At 45.1% G+C, this 22895-nt stretch overlaps 1 protein-coding gene across 1 annotated transcript in view; it reads right to left on the reverse strand.

Annotated features, from left to right (window-relative positions):
- CCBE1 (collagen and calcium binding EGF domains 1) overlaps positions 1–22895 on the reverse strand; it is a 95553-nt gene that overhangs the window by 15960 nt on the left and 56698 nt on the right. The window contains exons 3-5 of the mRNA XM_035563838.2: positions 8715–8767; positions 2998–3132; positions 2103–2240 (exon numbers count right to left, since the gene is read on the reverse strand). Coding sequence (XP_035419731.1) covers positions 2103–2240; positions 2998–3132; positions 8715–8767 — 326 coding nt within the window. The remainder of the gene's footprint in view (positions 1–2102; positions 2241–2997; positions 3133–8714; positions 8768–22895) is intronic.

The raw sequence follows: 22895 nt of genomic DNA on the forward strand, positions 1-22895 counted from the left end.
GAAGGAGATGCTGGCGGGGGAGAGCTCTGCGGGGAGCTGTGCCGCCGGCAGACTTCGCATGGAGGCTGTTTAGTGGATCATCTGTGTTGTATTATCTGTGCTCAGCCTGCTGAGACGGTTTAATTTGCCTACTTCTGAGCGGGTAGCTGTATTGTCTCTGTCAAATGCAACATGACTGCGGATGCGGGAAGAATGTTCCCTATTCTAGTAGTCCACTAACAAATCCAAAGTACTCACTCTACCCCACTTGTTGTAGCTCAGAGTCAAAAAAAGCCTGGACCGCAGCCTTCAGGCAGGACAAACACGTGACTAATAATTCCCTAGGAAACAAGCAGCACGCGTAAACCTGGAGAGAGAGAGACCCTGCATGTCTCTCGCACTAAATCACAAAATAAAATTTAATTGTCCCAGCCGCCACGAGAAGCAAACGATGTGTAGCTTTGGAAGTGGTCAGGCCAGCAGGCGGTGCCACAAAGCCAGCATCAAGCCCTGCGGAACGGCGATGGGCAGGCTTCTCGTCCCTTTTCGTGGTCCTCGCCCCTTCGTGCTCCTCATCCTTTTGCACCAGTATGCTGGCAGCCTTTGTATCGTTATATTTGGAGCCCAGCAGGGTGACTGAGGGTGCCCTTCTCCGCTCCACACAGCCAATCTGGGAGATGGTTGCAGAGATGGGGGGCATTTTATTCCAGGTTAGCTATTGGGACTGATGTTTTTATGGCCCGTGTAGTGTAAAATGTCTGTTTTACAAATATTAGAATGATTTCCACATTCTAAAATGTCCTGAATGGCTGGTTATCTGGAATACTTTGGACATTACCCTGTCAGGAAATTTGAACTAGCAAGAAGAAACGTTAGCTAAAAAAACTATTTGCAAGACGGTTATTTATGTTATGCCTATTTCCTTAATGACCCCCATATACTTATAAGAGATAAAAATAATAAAAAAAATGAAAACAAGAAACAACTAATGTTAATGGAGTGGCTTGAGATACACATTTTCAGAGGAAAATCAAAATTATAAATTGCTTTGGCCATCCAGTGGGATTTGGAGCACCCAGTGATATATGTGCTCAGGCAATAATATATGAACCTATGGTAAGTTGCCATTCATCAAAAGCACATTTTTTTGTTTTGTTTTGTTTTTTCCAGAGCACAAGTTGTTCTCTTCCTTCCTCCTTTTTAAATTACCCTATCAGTATTTAATCTGCAGGACTATAAATGCTGTAATTTAATAACTGGGGTGAGGTCAACAACTTTAAAATCATTTACACACAGAACACATTTATACTCTGAAACCAAGTGAAAAGGAAGAACAAGCCCTCGCTCTCACCCCTTTTCCATTGCAAATTACTTTCAGTAGAAAAAAAAATAATCTGACCGCAGTTATGAGAGACACAAACTAATTGCAGGTCAGCAGAATTCAAGCGTTACTCAACACAATTCAGCTATTGGTTCAAATAATGCTTAAAAATACATGGAATTCCCAGGCACTCCTCTTATGAATGTGTGAGTGCTCAGAGGCACCAACCACCCAACCCACGGCCATTTGCTGATCTCAGATGTGGGCATGCAAATACCAACTAAACTCACAGAAATTAATTTAGTTATCGGATGAAATTAATGAAGGGCCAGCACTAGGCAAATTTTCTTCTTGTGTCCCTGGGCTATCCAGAACTGGGATAGTCCAAATTGGTCTGGGAGTGAAATAAGGCTTGTAGCTGTTGTGTGATGCAGCAGAAATGGTCTACCCAAAGCTGTAAAGGCAGTTTTCACTGTTTAGCCACTCTGCCTATTGAGGGCAAGACGCTTTCCACAACCTTCAGAGTATTTCCACTTTTCCCTTATAGATGTGACTTCTGCCTTATTGTGTGCATGCAGCTCACGAAAAAAGGAGGTTTCCCAGGTTCCCAGGTTTTTCCAGGTTTCCCAGGACCATGTCCAGGTGGCTTTTGAAGATCTCCAAGGAGGAAGACCCCACAGCCTCTCTGGATAACCTGTGACACACCACCCACGCGGTACAGAAGTGCTTCCTGATGTTCAGATGGAAACTCTTGTGAAAAATGCCCTTTGGCCCAAGACCTTTAATCCCCATTAGCATATACCTTTATCTCCCTTGGTGCATGTCCTGCCGTCCTCCCCACGGGTGTAGCCTTCATGGCACTCGCACCTGTAGCTGCCCATGGTGTTGATGCAGATCTGAGAGCACAGCGTCCCATTGCTGGTGGCACACTCGTCGATATCTGGAGAGGAGCAAGAGTTGAAAATGTCCTGAAGCTGGATGTTTCGGACCTCAAGTACAATAAAAGACTTCATTTAAAGCTATCAGGAGATTTGGGGTTTAAATAAATGAGCAATTGCAGGACTGCTGCTGCTTCAGGCTGGAGCTCTGTGCAAACAGCACAATTATTAACTCACCTGGCATTTTATCCATGAGCACCATGTGACAGTTTCTTTGCATGAAATAGCTCACAAGCAAAGCTCGATCCTGCAGACCTTGGCTCCCTGGCCCAGCAAACCATGCAGAGCATGGCTACTGAATCAGGGGATACTAGCCACGTGAGCAGCACAGGTAAATGGACTGTCCTATATCAGATACTTGCCATCCGAATCAAACCCCAAGGATTTATTTTCCTAATCAGGCATGGTTATAGTGCCTTGAGGCACTTTTGGTTAAAATCATGTCCCTCTTCTCAGGCCAAAGCTCCAAATACTGCTCAAAACCCACAGAAGGAATTAATAAAGGGAAAATTACATCAGCATGATGCTTCAAAGTGCTTAGGTGCATACCTAAGGCTTGTTTTAAGTACTACCTGCCAATAATTTCAAGGGGATTTAGATATCTTAGTTCTGGGGACCGATCCTTAGCATAGTTAAAAATCACATTTCATCTATAATAGTAAAGAAAAAGAGAAAGGCTTCAAATCTAAACTGGCTCCTAAAAGACCTGAAGAAGGAGGACAGACGCATCATTAACCAGAGATAAGCACTTCTACCCACCCAGGCAATACGGCTTCTCTCTGTTCCTGTGCCTCTCCCGGTCGTAGCGGTACCCAGGATAGCAAGTGCATAAGACCCGTCCAAAATTATCTGTGCACTGTTGTTCGCAAGGAGCTTCAGCACAGACATCATAGTCTGGAGAGAGAAAGACGTGGTTAGGAGAAACACCAGTGGCAGCAGCTGGATGATAGCTTGGCAGCAAATATTTCACCTCTGTCTTTGCTAATTAATAAAATCATGCTACATTGTTTTTAAAGACTGAAGAAACCTAGAAATGAAACACTCACAAGACATAAGCAGAGAATTACAGTAAAACTGTAATTGCTCATCACTGCTTCATGGTAGCTGAACTATTTCTTAAAATCAGATTTGAAGCACGGGGCACTTTCCCAGCTGGCAGAATTTAAGAGCTCTTCTCAGAAATATTGTTACCTAAAAGCTTTTTGCTGTTTTATTCACAAATTTTTAAGCGCTGATATCAACATTTCCTACGCAAAAGTACTGTAAAACACTGTGAGGCTAACTGCCAAATCCAGGCAGAAAGTATATCATGAGGGAAAGTTAATTAAAATCACACAGTAATTGTCCTAACCCAACTATAATCCTCCCAGCAAAGAACACTGTTACAAAACCATCATCACTCTTAATAGCAGCAACGTGAAGATAGCAACGTGAAGTTGCTGGCCAGGCTGCTCAGTGAATTCCCAAAAGACTTTCTGAGGTCCCAGTCTGAAACCCCAAGGAGGGCTGTTTCTGTTTGTCTGTTTTTGATTTCACCATGGTGCGGCAGCAGAGCTGAAGGCCAAGAAATGGACAAGAGAGCAAAACAGGGTCTGACCCTTACCCCTGCCCTGACTGGGGCAGGATCTGGCCCCTGGTGCTAGGCTGGAACAGCCCCTGGCCTGCATGCAACCATGGGGAACCTTTTCCAGGAGAAGAAAGGGGCTGAGGTAGCATCCAGCCTTCGAACCAGCAGAGGAAAGCTTGCTGAAGGTCAGTTTTTATGTGAAATCCAGTGGTAGTTTATGTGACCATTTCAGATGAACGTCATCTCACTCACAGTGACCCACCTTGTTTGCTGGTGAGCATCACCCTCCGGTGATGAGGCACCGGGGGGCCACAGCAGAAGGATCCTGTCCCTGATCCAGACCTAACACAAATTTACGTGTTACGACTGAATTCCCAGCAATGTACTGTGTTTCCATACACACAATATAAAATAATTAAAACCCAAACTCATTATTGACTCATGCTAATGACTAGCAGACTTCTCTGGGTACGATGACTTTTTCCAAACAATTACAATGAACTAATAGATGGAAAAGCAAGTGAAACCACATTTGCTGTATGGAGGATCTAGAACACACATGGAGCACTGGGGGCAAAAATGACAGCGTGCCAGGGCACAGAAATGTGCCAAACAGGGCTTAACAGGCAGCTGTGGCGCCAGGACCCCTGTGTCACACCAGAGCCCATTTGACCAAAAAATACTGTTGTACCAGTGCCAGGCATTTCCCCCCTGGTGCTTGATACTTTCTGAGTAACAGGCATCCTTTCTTTCCGTTGTACTCCACAACCGTGCTGGCTTCAAGTCTTGCCACGTCTGCGGTGCTGCGGTGGGGATGGCAGTGGGACCACAGTGCCAGCAGCCAGGGTGGAATAGTGCAGAGCCTTGCCCAAGCTTGGAAGAAAAACATGGCCATTGCCTTCAAATATGAACAACCTGGGGGCTAGTTTGGGCTTTTTTGGTAGTGCTGGGGCTGCAAACTCCTCTTACGTTTGGCAGTAGTAAGTAGTCACGAATATAAAGGATTCATGGTGTGTTTTCACCTGGGTGTGGTTTCAATTTTAATTTTCCACTGACATAAAATAGGTTGATTTAAAAGAATGGCCCAGTGCAGCAGAGTTTGCTCAGTGCCCACACCGAGCTGAACAAGCCTGCTTCGTAGCCAGTTGCCTACACAGATGCTGGATTTGGCCCACGCCAAAATTTGGCCCATTCAGCCTGTTCAGAGCGGAGGCAAAATTAGCTCCATCCTTGCTGGGTTTCTGTGAATAGATGTGCACTAACAAAATCAGAAAAAAAAAAAAAAGGCAGAGCTGGAAGGAACCATCTTCCACCCAAAGCAGGATTAGCTACGTGTAAACCTGTCCTAAGACATCCTGCATAGTAAGTAACCTGCATAGAAAGCCCTCAGGGATGGCGGCGCCCCACCACCATGCTGTCTATTCCAGAGTTGAAACAGCCTCACTGATAGAAAGGTGTTTTTTTTTTTTTTTTTGCCAATGTCTGTTCCAAATTCCCCTTAAAGCCATTTATCCTCCTCTCCTTGGCCATGAAGAAGCATTTACTTTCCCCCTTGCAGCAAGTTTTCACATACTTAAAAACTGTTATCATCTTCCCTCAGCCTTCTTTTCTCTAGACTAAACAACACCATTTCTTTTTAATTTTCTCTCTTACACCATTTTCCATGTAAATACTCTTTAAGTATGGTTTTTGCATCCACCTCAGCAGCCTTCCATCAAGACATTTGCTTCATTTATGCTCATACAAAGCTAGGGAGGGGCACAGGAGCTGGAAATGCTCCCAAGAACTCCCTGCCACTTGTTCGCACACATTAAACCAAACCACACAGCAGCTGTGGCAGGTCCCATGTCACTGAGCTGTGTGTCCCCAGGGCTTTGGTCCCCGGGGAGTGTGAGTGTGAGTCCCTTGGGAACAGTCCTCACTGCTAGGGCAAAATAGGGCACAAGTTGCTGCAGCTCTCAGCTGTGCTGCAGCACCTCTGCGTGGTCTGCTGAACCGAGGGTGCAGGCTCCCTCCCACGTCCAAGCCCCTTTTCTGCCAGCCCAGCCTAAAAAATGTGGTTTGAGGATGAATCAAAGCCACATGATGAGGATCAGGCAGTTTCAGGCTTTAAGATAACATGAAAAACTGTAGCAGAGTAAGAAATGTCCCTATGTATGCTTCAGTGAATTCAGGAATGGCAATGCAACATGGAAGATTGCACCAAGGAAGTGTCTGAAACAGCATTAGTGAGGAAAGAGCAGATCTGATTAGCATTTGCCTGCCATAGGGTAGTTTGCTGTGAATTAATCCACAGCCAAAAAACTCAATGAACAAACCAGTGGTGGGAGGCTACACTCCAAAGGAAGCTGCTTCAGACTATTGCTCTGCTTTAATCTGGGGGATGCTGCAAGACAGGAGCTGGCTGGAGCTGTCGGTCTCCAAAGCAAAGAGGAAGGAGAATACTCTGGAAAAGGGTGAGATGCTCTGTTCTGACCTGCTTTGCTGGTCAAGCAGAGCAGAAATCAGACACAAGAGGCAAACCCTCTGTGTTTCCTGAGGATCGTTGCTCCCTGCTCTTGCAAGAGAAACCCAAAGTGAGATGCTGTGTGTCCAGGGCAAACGAAATGCAGGACCTGGGGGCACGGACTTGGGCTCGCTGGACTGCACTGGTCGCTGCTGCTCTTCAAGGCAGACAAGAAATAACCAAGAAACCAAAGATGGACATGGAGAAAGACATAACCTTTGGTGAAAGAGTCTGTTCAAATAACAGCTGCCTGAGGAGAAGATCGGTGGTCCTCTCCTCTAGCTCTCTCCCAATCCTCCTCCCGGCAGCCACCGCTGAACTGCAGAGAAGACAAGGCTGGGATCATTTCTGAAGGCTTGGACTTGCCAGCACTGGATTAGAAGGTGCAGATGTGCTCTAATAAACTCACATCTGTAATGTATTTATGTGCCTGTGTCGAGATACGCTTTTCATACAGCTCCTCTGTCAAGATTATGCCAAAACAATGTGTGAAGAGCCAAGTGATGTATTGTAGCAGAGTAAACGAAACGAGTGCTTCACTGAATCATGTTTCTAGTCCCTACACCGAAGGCCCAGACTACCTCAGATGTTATTACAACTGCTGTGGCCTGTGAAGTTCAAGGCAAAATATAGATTGAGCTGAAAAAGGGGGGTAGAGATATAAAGGGAGGGAAGCCACAGCCAGCAGAGAAATCCAATTAATGGCAGAAACTCTCGGGTTACTGAGATGCAGTTATTAGGCAGGATTAGGTGAAGTCAGTGGGTACACAGTAAAAGCTGCTTGCATAATCACCTAAAACCTCAAGAGATGAAAATTAGAAGTGTACAGTAATTTATTGCCATGGCTCTCACTTTATTTTTTCTCCTATTACTTCTCCTGCTGTATCCATTATATTTAGTGAAGAACCAGCATATAAAAATATTACAATCAATAGGAAAGCTGGAGGCCAGGCTGTAGAGACCTGGCTTCCTTCCACCCTGAAAAGATTCAGGGCTTCTGCCTCCTACGCATGAACAGCCTCGTTCAGCCCAGCACAACCATCTCCTCCACGTGTCCATCTCATACTGGAGCCATCATTTCTCATTGCACACACCACGACAAAATTCACTGCAAAAGTGTGGGCCAAGGACATCCTTGTGAGCACCAGTGATGCCCAAATCCTATCCAGCTCCCCAGGGCCTGGGTTGGCACTGTGAGCTCTTCCTTATGGAACCAGCAAATGTACAGTTTCTATTTTGAGATTATTATTATTGTTATTATTATTTTTTGCAACCAGTCTGCAAGTGTTTCCAGCCAAAAGTAAAAGTACAAAGTAAAAAAAACAACAGGAGGATTGGGGATTGGGTTATGATCCCTGCTGGCTGGAGACTGCAACCCAAAAAACATCTGACTCTCCCAAGCATGTTAATTTGTCACTTTTCTTTCCAAAACATCACTGTCTCAAACTGACAAGAGTCTCAAGTCAACATGAGGTTTTCCATATGTCATCAAATAGAAGGATGTGTTACCACAAACCATTTTCTTAACCTGCTTTCTGGAGGAAACAAGGTTTACTGGCTTGTTGTCCCTGACCATTTGTTCTGCCTGACAGTTCCTCCTCCCTCATAACTTCAGAATCAATTTCATCCAAATGGGGCAAAGTGCTAGGAATGACGACTCACGTGGAGCCACTGGCTGGGCAGACCAAACAGAGGTCTCCACCATGGTTAAGGCAGGCAGACCTCAGCCTTTTTCCTAAAAGAGAGATGTTATCAGTGCCTCTGAGCATTGGAACCCTGCTATTGTAGTTGCAAAGCCTCTGGGCAGTCTGTCAGGAGGGGAACATTTCCTTTTCATCATGGCACGAACTACCCCAAGTAATTTCTGGCCTCCCTGTGCCCCTGGTGACAAGGAGGCTGTGCCCACGACCAGGAGAGGAGGTGGAAGAGAGATGCCCTATGGCGATGCTCTCCCCTTGCTGGTATCTTCAGGAAACAGGTAACCAAAGGCAGGACTGACCCACCTAGTCACCCTGTGCACTTCCAAGCCAAAAATCAGCTGTGCCAGACCATGGGGTAGCCAGGGAGCGTGTGCTCCTGGACACATGGAGGGCCCCTGCATGCACAGCCAAGAGCAGCATGTAGCCCTGTGCTTGCGCCAGGTCAGGTTACAAGATCTGTGCGGCCACATGTACTCAGGGGAGGATCAAGGCTTGGCATGCTAAGTGAAACTCTTGGAAGACGCTGATTCTTTTTATTTTCCCAACCGTTTCTTGGAAGCAGTCCCCCCACTGATACATGAGGTACAGCCCAGCCTGTGGTTTTATCAGCATGCTCTTCCAAACCAGCAGTGCAGAGAACAGGGCAGACAGGGAAAGACAAATGCATGGGGATTCAAAGGGTAAGAACAGCGAAATCACATACCTTCAGGGATGCACTGTCCAAGAACAAACTTATAACCCTTACAGCATTTTTTCCTGAAAAACAATAAAATAAATAAATGAATAAATAAATGTGTTCTCTAAAGGCTGGTGCTGTCTTTAAAAACAGTCAAGGATAGACTATTGTTATGGATGAGATGAATGAAACCAGCTCGGGATCCCAAGCTTTGCAGTTGGAGGTATCCCAGCATTAAAGAACATAACGTGGGGAGCCACCACTTGATCAATGAGCCATCTGATAGCTCTGCAACTCTGCTCAGGGAACCAGACAGAGGACCACAGACATTTGAAAACCCTGTTTTCGTGTGTTGAAAGGATGCAGCATACCTTGGCCCTGTCTTCATACACAAGCCAGGTCATAATTTTCATGATATGCTGAAGGGTGTTTTCAAACATCTGTCATTACAATGTAAACTTGCAGAAAGGGGTAAGCCTCAGCTAGGAGTTCACACAAGATAAATGTTATCAGTCATTTCTCATCTTTTAATAAACCTGGAAGGTGATAAGTGAAATATATTGAGTATTTCATTTGGAGTGAAAGAGGATATCTTATACAGGTGAAGTATAAGTGAAGATTCAAAAACCATAGTGCAGATTCAACAGGACCAGACCTTTTTTTATGTGCCTGTGATACGAACAAAGTCAAAGTGCTGAGAAATTAATTCATTTCTTACACAATGGCCTGTAATGACCTGTAGGTGTTCAGATGTATCAGCCTGTTTGCTTTGTAGGCAGCAAACTGCAGCAAGGCTGCAGTGTCCCCTATCACCCTGAGAGCTACCCACTGCAGAGGCTCAAGTTAATGTGAGTTTTGGAGGAAAAAGAAAAAAGTATTTTTTACAGATTCACAGTTTTGTGTGATTTGTGCTGAAATATCTGCAATACTGACAAACCACCCATTCAGTCTTATCTTTTAATTCAGTAACTGACGTAGAAGAGTGCTAAAGCCATGGCAGTCAATGACACAACACTCCCCGCGACAATCCTCAGCCATCACAAATCATCATTATGTTGAATATAAATCAACTGTCAGTTGCAACTGACCACTTAAAACAAACAATGCATTACTCCAAACTATGTAAAAACAAACTTTGGCTCCATATTTTATCCACTTCCAAAGATTAGCTGGAATATAAATTATGCCTAATGAAGGTTGAACATCTGAAGAGGAAGCCTCGCTTTGTTATGCAAACAGTGGTCCCTCATTAGACTTTTCTCCAAACACTGCTGTGAAGTTTTATCTGAAAGACAAACAAATGCAGGAGGAATGGGTTCAAAGGTGCATCAGGGAGGCTGCTCATACGCTGCGAGCCATGCCGAAGGCTTTCCAAGTGCACATTCATCTCCTTCTGTCTGCAGAAGAGGAGAGGCTGATAACAGCTTGCCCGTAGCTGCTCTCTGGGGGCAGACACAGCCCAGCCTGAGAGGAGAGATGGGAGAGGAGAGGAGGGCATCCCCACAGTGAGATGCTGGGCTGTGGGGCTGTGCCAGCCAGAACCAAACAAAGAAGAGGGAAATAGCTTTCACCATTTCTTTTCTTCTCCCACCTGATTTCCAGGCTTAGCCCCCTAAAAAGCCCTGAAGCAGCTTGGGCAGCACAGGCAAAGCTCAGAGCGCACAGCCTGCTCCTGGGGAAGGGCTCACCCTTGGGTGCCTTGCAGAGCCAAACCTCTCCTCTTAAATCGCCCAGCTTTTGGGTTGGCTTTCTTGTGGCTAAATTAAGGTTTTACGTCTTCCTGGATTCTATTGGTAGCCAGACACCTTGCCCCATTCAAACCTCCCTGCCACATCTTGCCTGCCTACAACACATGCTGAAAGAGCAAGCACGTGGCTCCTTGTACCCCATGGCAGGAAGGAAGTCCCCACGCAGTCAGTCCCCATGCACCTGAGGGACAACAGGTGATTTTGGGAAAGCAGCAGAGCCCAGGAGCCTGCCACATGCTGAGCTAAGGCCATGAAATTAGCTTCCCAAAGCGCAGATTTGATCAGGGGCTCACTCTAGGCAAGGCAACTGGAAAAATCATGCTGTCCTAGCAAACATCCAAGCCCTTTACAAAATCAGTAGCCTCAATGGCATCTTGTGGGCATGAATTCCACAGGGAATGAGATGTTCTTGAGAAATTATTTCCTTGTTTTGAGCCTCCCTTTCAATTTTATTCAATTTTTCCATGATTAACTGGTAAGGAGACCTGGAATTATTTTCTCCAGCTACCTGAAGATTTCTCCGCTTGATGAAAGCCTTAAATCACAATAAAAGAAGTGGTACAGAGGACGGATGCCCTGCCATCAGACTCACACTCCAGAAACCAATTCCCTATGACATTTGGTTCCCACCTCAGGGTTGTGGATCTCTTTTAGTGCAGTCCACACTCACCAGCAAGCTTCAGCCATCAGCACTATTTTGCCAGGGAAACTGCCACTTTAGGGTTAATGCACAGGAAATACAATATGCCAATACTGGTTTCCCCAAACATTACATTGCAACCCTGGGACTCTTGCGTGCTTTCCGCATTCCCGAGGAGAAATCTGTCAAAATGATGGACACACGAGCTGATCATTAGCAAAGGCATTTTAATAGCAATACTCATTTTCAGACATCCAGCTGCAGGTTGACATGTCTAATCAACGTTGCACAGCAGCGATCTTGTTATACATAATGAGAGGAAAGGGGGGGGGGGTCCCTACCGATAATTTTAGCTACTGAATAACTTTCAGCTCAACAGTTGCTGCACAGCCGTACGTGTGAGCATGCAGCAAACACCAACAAATAGGCAGCTGGGCAAGAAGCTCAACCTCTAAAATCTGGATCCACAGGGAAATTAAGTCAATTCATTAACATTGGGTCTGGTTTCCAAAAGAAGAAGCTTTTGGCAGATGTATCTGTTACAGCTTTTAAGAGGGTGCTTCAGCTGCTAGAAGTAGGAGAGTGGCCCAGCAACTTTTGATTTAGGGTCAAGCACGTGATACCAATAAACAACCCCGTGGCAGGCTTTTGTGGCCTGTTGCTTTACAGGCTGGGAGGGGAGCTGACCTTTCTGCGTGTCCCCCCCCCAGTGCCCAGCACACAGCAATGCACCGGCACGGCCCCCCCCAGCCCCGGGTAGCCGCTTGATAGCATCGCCCCAGACAGGCAGGACGAAAGGCAAGATGCAAAGAATGCGGCTTCATTAAGCCACAACTTTATTAAGTTAGCTTATCTGGGAGCTATCAGCAGCGCGGGCCAGGACTCCTTCCCATAATTGTTCCCACCTGGTGCAGGGCTGCCGCCACCCCCAGCCCAGCTCCGGGTCTGAGCCAGGACACTGGTGGCTCTGAGCTGGGAAAGCTGGGCTGTAGGAGATAGACAGGGGGGTCTCTGGGTCCTGCAACAGCTGGAGTGCCTTGGAAATGCAAATAATAGCAGGATAGTGAATTAAAGCGAGAATTAACCTTTGGCTGCCAGCAGTAACATGGCAGCAACTTGGCAGGTGACAAATGGAGCGTTGCGATGCGTTATACAGGTTTTTGTTAACTTCAGCAGAAAGGGCAACTCCTAAACTTTATCACAATAATCATGTTGTAAAAGATACATGATGGCCATGTAAAGACTGAAAAAATGGGAAGGGGAAACGTGAAGGGAAGGGCAGGGAAGGAAAAACCCAATGTTTTATACTGGCTTCAAATGAACATAATAAGTCAAGGAGTCTCTTGCTACAGATGTCAAAAGCAGAAACAGGAGAGTCCGCTCTAGGAAATATTTGTCTCCTAGGAGCAAAGCAGACACAGAAATCCCTATGCCAAGACAGAAAGTGAATTTCTACATTAAAATATTATCCTTACTTTTTCCTTACGACATGGAGCCTTTGGGGTGGCTCCACCCAGACAAAAGCAATTCGGGCAGAGGCACAGTGAGATGTCTTCCCTGGAAGATGCAGCAGCTCAGTAGGTGGTCAGGCAGGTCAAATCCATTCTGTCTGACATAATATTTCTGACCTACCAATGTCAGAAGAGTTGCAGCTTAGGGGCCATAAGAGCTGCTTAACTCTTATGAGAAAATAATGATAATACAGTCAAGCTGTCATTGCAAAAAACTCTCCTATCTTCATCTCTTATGTTGCAGAACTGTGTCAAAAAAGCAAACCAATAGTGAGGAAGCCTGCACCATGAGAAGCAAGTGCCAGCATAGGGTTTGCTATTTCATTAAAAAAGTGAATCCAGAAAATATTCAGCATCCAGCTGTCAGAACCCTGAGAACATCATTTATTGCCTGACAATATTTCCATTTGGTGCTGGCGGTTACAAAGACAGGCCAACTCATGAAAAGCCAACACTTCTCCTGACAAACATATTTAATCAAAAATCCAGTTTCCTATTGGGAAAAGCTAGAAAAAAAAATGTGACTTTTACGGACACAATGTTATAACGTGAACTCAGAAGAACTGGGGCCATATCTTGAAGTCCTGAGTCAGCAAAGTCTGCGGCACGGCCGTGTTTAATTGCACAATGCAGACTTTGTCGGAGTGGCTCCTTGTTGTGTCTGCCTGGTGTTCCTCTTTGATCATCCTGACTTTCAGAAATACACAGCGCAGCCAAAATGCAAATAGAAAATACAGCAATTAACCTCCAAAAATGGTCAGCTATCCAAGCAAGCCAAGAAGGTACCTTAAAAAAAATCTTTCTTTTCTTCTTTTTTTTTTCATATTCTATGTAAAATTCAAATGTGGGCCAGGTCTGTCTGCGAAATCATGCACAGACAAAGCCCATCTGCAGTGCAGTTGCATTTAGGCAGTAGTAGCTCAGTAGTTACATGCAGTTTTGTCGTAATTTACACACAGAGAGCAGATTTATTGCAAGATGGTGTAAAACTGAAGCAACACGCTTTATTTTTGTTTGCCTTTCCGTGGGATGCATACCGAAATCTTGAGTAAGAGAGGATGGCCTCGCTGCAGACGCTCGCTCAGCATACACTTTGCCATGATTTCCAGACTTAGTCCTGTTTCACGGTTTTGTAGAGATGATTTATGTTCACCCTGGGTGTGACACAAGGGTCAAGGCCAGCTCTAGCCCTTCCAGTCGCCGTCCCAGCTGTGAGTGAATAACACAGTGTACGGTGAAGGTTTTGCATTGCCTACGAGGTGCAGCAGCACCTAGGACCACAATAGATATATGTGCACTGCTTTATTTCTCTTAACTGACTGAATAAAGCAGGATCTGACCAAACAGCCACAGAGACCCACTTGCACCAGAAATGCTGGAGCTCAGACCTCTGACAGCAAACCACTGCAGCCACTTCAGAAGTTGTGAAGGTCAGATTTTCAGTAACTGCCTGAGTGTCAGTCATGTTTCTCATCAGCTTCTTCAGTCAAATAACTTTACTCATATATTACTGTTTTCTTTTTCTTAAAACAACAACAACAACAACAAAAAACAGTCCTGCTGTCTGCTTTTATGTTTTTCTCAGCTCTGGTTATTAAGACAGATACTAGAAATGAAGTCCCATTCCAGTTACTGATTTGGGAAGTCCTTGATAAGATTCACAATTCCTGAGCTCCTCTGCCGTGAGCAGAAGCCAGGGACCAGATCCTCCTCTGGCAAACGCTGAACTGCTCTGGGGAACCGTGCCAGGCCTTGCCCAAGGAGGCTCTGGCTGATGCTCTTGGATGCTCTCAGACATGTTCCTTGGCTGCTCCTTGTTGTAAGGTATTGTTAACAGACTCCTTCTCTCCCAGCTGCTCCAAGTCCTGTTTCATGTCATCTTTTTGATGGTCAGGGGGAGTTTTATGGTGATAGGGTGATTTGCAGCCCCTGCAGAGCATGCCGTGTGTGAACGCATGGAGCACGTTCCTCTATCAAGGAGAAAAAAAGACTTGAAGAGGTGCAAGAAACCCTGCACCACCAGGGGGGTATCAGTGGGGCTTGGAGAGGCTGTGTGAAACCCGAGACTGCACAAAAAGCAAAACATCACCACTTTGGGGAGTTTAACCACCAAAACGGTCTGTCCTACATCCTTCTTGTGGCAGTCCCTGGGCCTCTGTCCCTCCATCACAGAGCATTATGCTGGGGTTGGTGCTTTTGTTAAGTAAATTTGGTGCCAGGAGGTGTCCAAACAAAGTCTGGGCTGGCAGACCCCCTCCCTGAACACATCTCCATGGTGTCAGCAGATCAGCAGTCCCCAGAGATCACTGCATTTGGGCTATTTTAGGACTTTGGGGATGCAGGAGAAAGGGTGGGGATACGAAATCTCTGCAGGCAGCCCCACAAGAAGAACATTCCTCGTGAGCTTCTGCTCACCAGAGGGGGAAGGAGCAAAAAAAACCAACAAACAAATCAACAAGCATTTGGGGCTCTTCTGGGCAGAATACAGACTTACCGAGATGTCTCCTGCAACCCTTCCTTCCAATTTGTAACAAAAGAAAAAGGTTGTATTGGGGATTCCACTTCAAACCATGGGACTGAGGCTTCAAATTTTGGTGGAAGCCATAATGCTGTGCCCCAGGAACAGGACTAACATCGCCGAGTGTTGCTCAACCAGCACCTTGGTGCCACAAACCCCTGACCTAAGCACTGAACAACACACAGCACGGACCAGCCAGCACTGCTGGCAACCAGCAATTACCCTACAGCTGCTGGAAAAGTCATTTGGTGGATATTTTACATGCATGTGAACATCATCCTCAAAATCACATAGTGATTTGTTCTCTTCTGTCTTGGATTTTTCTTTCTCTCTCTCTCTTTTTTTTTTTTCGTTCCCCTAGTGCAAGGGAATGTTCATGTGGTTTATCGCTACAAAGCACGTCAAAAATAGCAGAATGATTAAATAAAAGACTTTTGATGTTTCTCATCTGCTTAGACTCAGCTTTATATACATGCTGTCAGCTTTGTCTTCCTCTCTTTTCTTAAAAATTTCTTTAATTTTCTGGCATTCTACCAAGAAAATGATTTTGTTTGGTTTCTCAGGTGAAGTTGGCATGGATTTTACAGAACCAAATTAATGTTTGACTGGTGTGAAATTTGATGGGAAGAAAAAAAAGAATTTTATAAAAAGATGGCACTGTTTGCATTTGCTGCATAATCAAGTGAACTGGAAAAGTACAATGCATCCTCATTAATATGTTTGAATTTATAAAAACACATAGTTTTCTACACCTTGATTAAAACGATCTAAAATTCGGGTCTGTGTTTTACAGTAACTGCTTTGAGATATAAAGGAAAAAAAAAAAAAGCAAACATAAAGGCTTTTTTTTTTTTTTTTTTTCCATCACCTCTGACTTCCAACCAGAGGACTGTTGGCCAAATTTCCTTCCAGGTCTATAAATAGCATGTCGCACTGACGGCACACGCTCAGTGATGGATCTGCAAAAAGGTGAGCCAGAGTACAGGATGCATCGCAGCACATCTGTCCTGCTCCTCAGATTTTTAAGCTTCCATGGCTCTTCATTCTGTGGCTCCAATTCCCGACCAAATATCCATGTGAGATAGACAGAGAGATAATTTCCTTCAGAAAGGAAGGCAGAGCCAGCGCCGTGCTGCAGGAGCTGTGCTGGCTGGCTGCTGGGCTCTTGCTCTGTCACCGGAGTCAAACAGCAATAAATTGCTGGCAGGCACTCAGCCTGGCTGAGTGCAGTCCAACCCAGCCTCGTTTATATAGCATCTTTCATCAACGGGATCACGAAAATGCTGCATAAGCAATGCCTAATAAACTCCTTTTGATAAACAATGGAAGGCAAGCGCCTTCTACACACGCACACACAGAAAAGCTCATCGTAGAAACTATGCAAGGAAGAAGATTTCTAAAGCTAGGTCTCCAAACAGGACATAAATCCCAACCAACCTCTGGAGACGAGCTAGTAACTAGGTCTACGTTCACTCAGGGGTGAGCTGCTGCCGAAGGGTCTGACCCTGATTCTGCAGAAATCCCTAGCAGCTTTGCCACAAACAGGAACCAGGTGGGAAACGGGCTCATAGACCAAGATTCAGGATGATGCTTAGGCACGTGCTCAGCTCTGAGGGTGGGCTATAATATCACTCTTACGAAGAACATTTGTAGACAATCACTCGTGGTGTAAAGTTAATCAATTCTGGATGACATTTGTTGCTGCTGACAGATGCTAACCTCTTTCTGATTTTGGTGGGTCCAGGACTTGACTGAAGTCTGCTCCCCCATAGATCTACCTATACCCACAGACAAACACAGATATAACCCAGGCTTTTCATATGAAGCATTAAAAATATGTATCTTAGAAACAGTAATTTGATTTCAATCATAAAAAGAAGATCTGTGATCGTTTCTGAAATCCAACTCTGTAAAGCAAGCGAGCAAATAATTTCATCTTGTGATTTAAAGAGTCTGGAACTTGGAAGAGCCAGACACAAAGCCATCAGCGTTTAGGAAAGTCAAATACCATGGAAAATAATTTAAGACACAGCTCCGAGTATCTCATTCTCTACACTGGGTACCCACAATGTTGAGATGATGCCAACAGAGTGTGGGTGTGAAGATGATGGCCACGTTTGGATGCTCTGCCTCTCTGGTGTGGATACCTCATACAGAAATGACAGCTCTCACCATGCAGGAGTGGAGGGTGAGGTGGGCTCGTCCCAGATCACGGGGAAAAACAAAGAAACTAAGAGTCACCTCAGCAAGACAGATGTCTTGTGTTTGTGATCTCCAGCCTGGACAGGGCCATTTGAACAAGACGACATTGCACAAGCCTGTTCCACACTATTGGCTTCTTCATGGTGCACAGGAGAACCAAACCCAACGTTTCACCCAATGCTCAGTTGTCGTTCCCTCTCATCCTCCTGGCGATGAAAGCAAAACTGAACAAAGAGCACATCACCGCTGGTCATGGTGCTCTGAAACCACCCACTGATACTGGTAGCACTGCAGATGGGCAAAAAACAGAAGCAGATAAAAGCACAACTGGGAGGTAACAACTCCTCCATGTATTCCCCAGCAAAAGTATTGTATCCAGCAGGGAAAGGCATGGCGTTGCAGAGGCTCTGAGGTGGGATGCCACCCCTCTGGTCCCCAGGCATCACTTGTTCTGGTCCAAAACCTCATGGGCAAATTTCTCTAGTCTGATATCTGAGATATGTTCAAACCTGTATCGCCATCACACTGCATTGGGAGCTTTTCCTCTGATAACCTCAATGCCTGAAAGTTAAGGGGCAATAAAGAAGTTCCACTTCTCTGCTTTCATCAAAGCCAAAAAGCTGATGAATCAAATGGCTGTGATCCAAAAGCCTGTCTCCCCTCCTCAACAATAAACACTTTTAAAAGGAAATCATGGTAATTAGCCACCACCTTGCTATTTCCATGCAAGAAAAAGGTTGCAAGGCATTTCCTGGACATTCTCTATCCCATCGACAGATGAAGGGTATTAAATGGCTCCTATCTTTAAAGTATGTGCCTTATAAGAGTGCAAAAAACATAGCCATCTAATTTTATGTATTATGAATCACACAAGAGTGCTTAACAGCCACTTATACTAAAGGATTTTTATCCTTCTAGTTCTGGCTTGGAGTCACAGGGTATGACCCTGCTTCAGTGCAGCTATGGGGATTTTTCAAGTCAAGGCTTCAGCCATCCTATAATCAGCAGATAGAAATCATAGGAAAACAAACAAACAAACAAAACAAATCAAAACCAACCAACCAACAAACAAAAACCAAACAAAACAATACATAATTTTGGAATAACAGATTTACAACATAATTTTGGTTGCAAGGGCCCTTTGGAAATCATCTGATCCAAGTGCGTCTGACAGCAGAGCAAGCAGCTCAGAGACTCATCCAGATGTGCTCTGAATGTCTTCTTACATGGAGATTGTCCCACTTCTCTGGGACTCTCTTCCAGTGCCTAACCACTCACTGTGTATTTTCCTCCTTTATATTGACTTAAAACGTTCCTTGCTGCACCCGCAGTGCTTGTCTCATGTCCTTTAGCTGTGCACCTCTGATAAAGGTCTGGCTTTGTCTTCTCTTCATTAGCTCTTCATTAGGTAGCTGGACATGCCCATTAAATTCACCCCAGAGCGCCCTTTTTTCCAGATGGAGGCTCTGCAGCTCCCAGGGGCTCCTCTCTAGCACAATCTGTTCCAGCCCCTGAGCATCTGAGCTCTGTTTGTTGGTAAGCATGCAAAACTGTAGGCAACCAAACCAAAGAGTATCACTAGCAGATATTTATTATATCTGCTAATAAATATATATATTTAAAACAGAAGAAGGGAAGGAGGGAAGGAGGGAAGGAGGGAAGGAGGGAAGGAGGGAAGGAGGGAAGGAAGGAAGGAAGGAAGGAAGGAAGGAAGGAAGGAAGGAAGGAAGGAGTGATTTGCTAAATTGCAATGCAATTGCAGCTTTGGTCTCCTCTCACTGTTTTCTTCCCCCCTTTCCCTCCATCTTCACCATAAAATTTTAAACGGAGAAAAACTGAAAAAAAAAAGCAGTAAATCTTGAATGAAATACAAAGCTATTTGTCATGACAATATTTTCAAACAAAAGAGCTGGCCAACTCTGATCGCTATCTAAGTAGTAAGACCATGTCAAAATTGTGCTTCTAATATATTTTCAACATCAATAGCAGCAATGGAATTAACTTCTTAATGTAAGGCTTTGGAAATCTCTACAAAGACACTAAAAAAGATATTATTTCAAGAATGTTTTACTGATCCAGATGTTTCTCTCCTTTTCCCCTCTCTTTTATTGTTCCCAGAGAAGACCCTGTAAAAGCTGAAACTGCTTATTAAGTATACAGACTTAATGAATTGGAGAAGGAAAGAAATAATTCTTAACATAATATGTTCACAAGCCAGATCCATGTCTATTGTCCGCAGATATGATAGCAAAATACTCTATGTATACAGAGCAGTCTCTGTTAGGACAGAATCTGTCTCCATGAACCGCTTCCAGCACACAGAAAAGATTTGTTTCTAAAAGGATACAGCATGAAAGTTTGCTGAATTATGCAGCGATGCTGCACGGCGGCCCCAGTGCCAAGAATTATTTTTAGAGGCACACATCTGCAGGTTATTTTTTGCAGGGGAGCGTGGATGGAGTAAATCCTGAAACAATTTGCTAAGCAGACAAGCATTACTGGAGCGAGCTGTTATTTATATGGTGTCACGAGAACGCTTGGTATCTGCTGCGGCTGCTGCTGGGACGTGGTGCCGGGGTCGGCGCTGGTCTCCCCGCCTGGAGAGCTCAGATCCTGCAGTCCATGGATGATGGAAAGTTCACGAAGCAGCGTTTTTGATGTGGCAGTTTGGTTAGCTCCTCCATTAGAAATGGCAGGCTTAGGAATGCAATCTGGCACTTCTTCCTGCCAACAAAGGGGCTGCAGGGTCCAAAGCATGGAGCGCACCAGACCTGCTGTACCCTCCAAACGACAGTGCATCCTGCTCTTCTTTAATTCGTGGGCAAGTGGGTGGCATGAGGCCATTTTTAAAAATAAGTGCAAAGTTTCCAGAAACTTGTTCACAGCGCAGTGTCCCACATATGGCTCAGCTTGCAAACCAGATGGAGCCTGAACATGGTGTCAATTGCCCATCAGCCACATACTAATTGCATGAGCAACTGCGTTGCGTCCTAACCAAGCAAACCGCAGCCCAAGCCCAGTGGAGAGCCCACTTGCCTAATTTAACTGCATTGACACCAGCTTCTGCTTCTCCCCTTGCATTCCCCATCTTGACACTGGAAGATGATTTTACCCCTGAATAACCTACAGATGTTGAACCCAAGGTTTTTGTGATGAAACACTATCAAATCCATTCGCACTCTGGTGCTTGAGGGTGCAGCCACCCGCTCTGCCTGCTTGCTGTTTGCATGCTCAGCTGGTTGCAACTATGCAGCCATGCTGAAACCATGCTCCAGTTGCAGCCTTCTCTCTGATCCACTGCCCCCAAAATGGGATGGGCTCTGCTTCCATGTGTGATGCCTGGATGGCCTGAGATGGGAGCAAGGGGCACTTTTCTTCGGCCAGTTATGGAACATGCAGAGCAAATGGGTGGAATGAGCCCAAGGAAGAGTGGAGCTGCAGTGCGACAGCCCTTGCTGCTGGAACAGAGACCTGAAGGTGAAAAAAAAAACAACTCTGGGAGACAAAGAGGGGAGGTCACAAACCCAAACCTGGCCTTTCTTCAGCCAGCCAGTGAAAATGTCTTGTGCTGGTGGGGATCACTTCTGATGAAAGCATGGGGGGGTCTCAAGTGTGCTGACTTCTGGGAAGAAGCTTGCATAACTTCTCACACTTGATGCTGGAAAACAACAAGCAAACCCCATCCCTCCCATCTTTAAAAATATCAAATCCATTGCTCATCTAAAACACCTTCCCTGTGAAAGGAAAATTGCACAGTCAGGGTCTGTGATGTTGGCAAGCTTGTGCAGCCTGGGAAGAAAAAGGCAGCTTTAGCTGGGTTAGCCCCTTAGTCAGAAAAAACAAGGCACAAGAACTTGGCCCAGAGTACAGCTGGTACCAAACGCATGTGCTTCACCTGGAAAATATTTTTTTTATTGCTTGATAAGCTTTAGTCTCACTTCACCTATTAAGAAATACATATTTACATGTAAAGAAATAGAGCATGGTTTTCTCCTACAATTTGTATAATCTTAGTACTCTGTTGAGGCGTTTGCAAAGTAGCAAGCGATGCTTCTAGCTGTCATTTTGGTATTATTGGTGCAAAAACAAAAAACCTTTTGTTGTTGTTGTTGTCTTGCCATATTGTGTAATTAGACTTGTGCTAACTGGGTATCACCATTGAAATATAGTCATGTTTTCAGATAATAGCACCTGCAGGCATGTCTAATTTGTACTAATCCTCCCTGTCTTAAACAAGTGCAAGCCAGGGCTGAATCTGCTGGAGCTGATGGATCGATTCCAGTCCCAGGCAAAAAAGTGCTGAGATCACTGGAGTGACTCTGGCATTTGAAGCATACATACAGGCTCAGAATTTGGACTCAGAAGGAAATAAATAAATAAATAAATAAACAAGTGCAACCAGAGCAAGATCAGGATGAGAGTTCCTGACCAATTTAACCCATCATTGTGTGTTAACCTCCTTACCAACCCAATTGTGGCACTCAGTGGTTTCATCCATTGCAGGATCTTTTCGGCTCACACGCAAATGTTTGTTTTCTTCTGGATACCGGTTTTGGCTCTGTCTGCCTTATTTCTGTGAGCCATGATGAAGGTAAGCATCCCGCTGGGTGTCAGCTTTAAGACACGCTTGCTGCCAGCCCTATGCGTGTCTCCTTGTGGGAGCCCAGCACTCCCCATCGCTCTCCCCTGGGCTTTCAGCACGTTGGCCCAAGGACAGTTTTTTTTTTTTTTTTCGGTAGGCTAAATGTGGTGCACGTGGACAGAACCACTACCATGAGTGCAGCTGAGGCGTTACAGTGTGAATGTCTCACTACCGTGACGCCTGCCAATAAACCTGACAAACTTGAGGTTACTAGCACGAAGGCTATAGGACATCTCCAGCCATGCCCCTCTCCTCAGGAGGTCCAGGCACCACTGGGTGCATGGATAGGTGAGTACTCATCCAGCTTGCTATGCATGCTGTAGGTACGTCCTGATTTCATGAGGAGCATCCCAGGCTGCCACACACCACAACACGTCTCATCTGCCTTGGCCGCCTCAACTGCATTGGCAACAACCTATGGTCAACTATTGTATTAAAGACTTCTTTATCTGAGATTAATTACGGGGGAAGTATCAAATAGCTCAGGCTCTTGGAATCTCTTTTCCAAATGAAACGAGTGACAGCACTAAGAGAGTTTTGCAGCATGAAAGCTATGGCTGTGGCCTTGGCAGAGTCACTGCTCACAAGCAGTGGCAGATGCCACACTTATGGACTGCCCAGGATGAATCACAACCTTGATGATAGACAAGAGTCATAACCTTCATCTAAAACAAGCAACTGGGTAAAGTTTGGGTGATTTATTTCTATTAATTCATGGTCTTCTGACATGTTTCATGCTGTGACCACCATCACTAAACTTTCAGACATTTTCAGCTTGATGCTTTACTTTAATAAGTATAATGTAGACTGACTGCTAAGGAATTCTAGAAGATAAGGGAGTAGCAGTGTACTTTTTTCTGTCTGGCTTGTCCTGACCATTGTGACCTTGGCGATAGTCACTTCGGCTCTCCCTGAGTTAATCTTAGCTCTCCCTAAAAACATGTTGT

Source organism: Cygnus atratus, chromosome Z (genome assembly GCF_013377495.2).
Source record: "Cygnus atratus isolate AKBS03 ecotype Queensland, Australia chromosome Z, CAtr_DNAZoo_HiC_assembly, whole genome shotgun sequence".
NCBI lineage: Eukaryota > Metazoa > Chordata > Aves > Anseriformes > Anatidae > Cygnus > Cygnus atratus.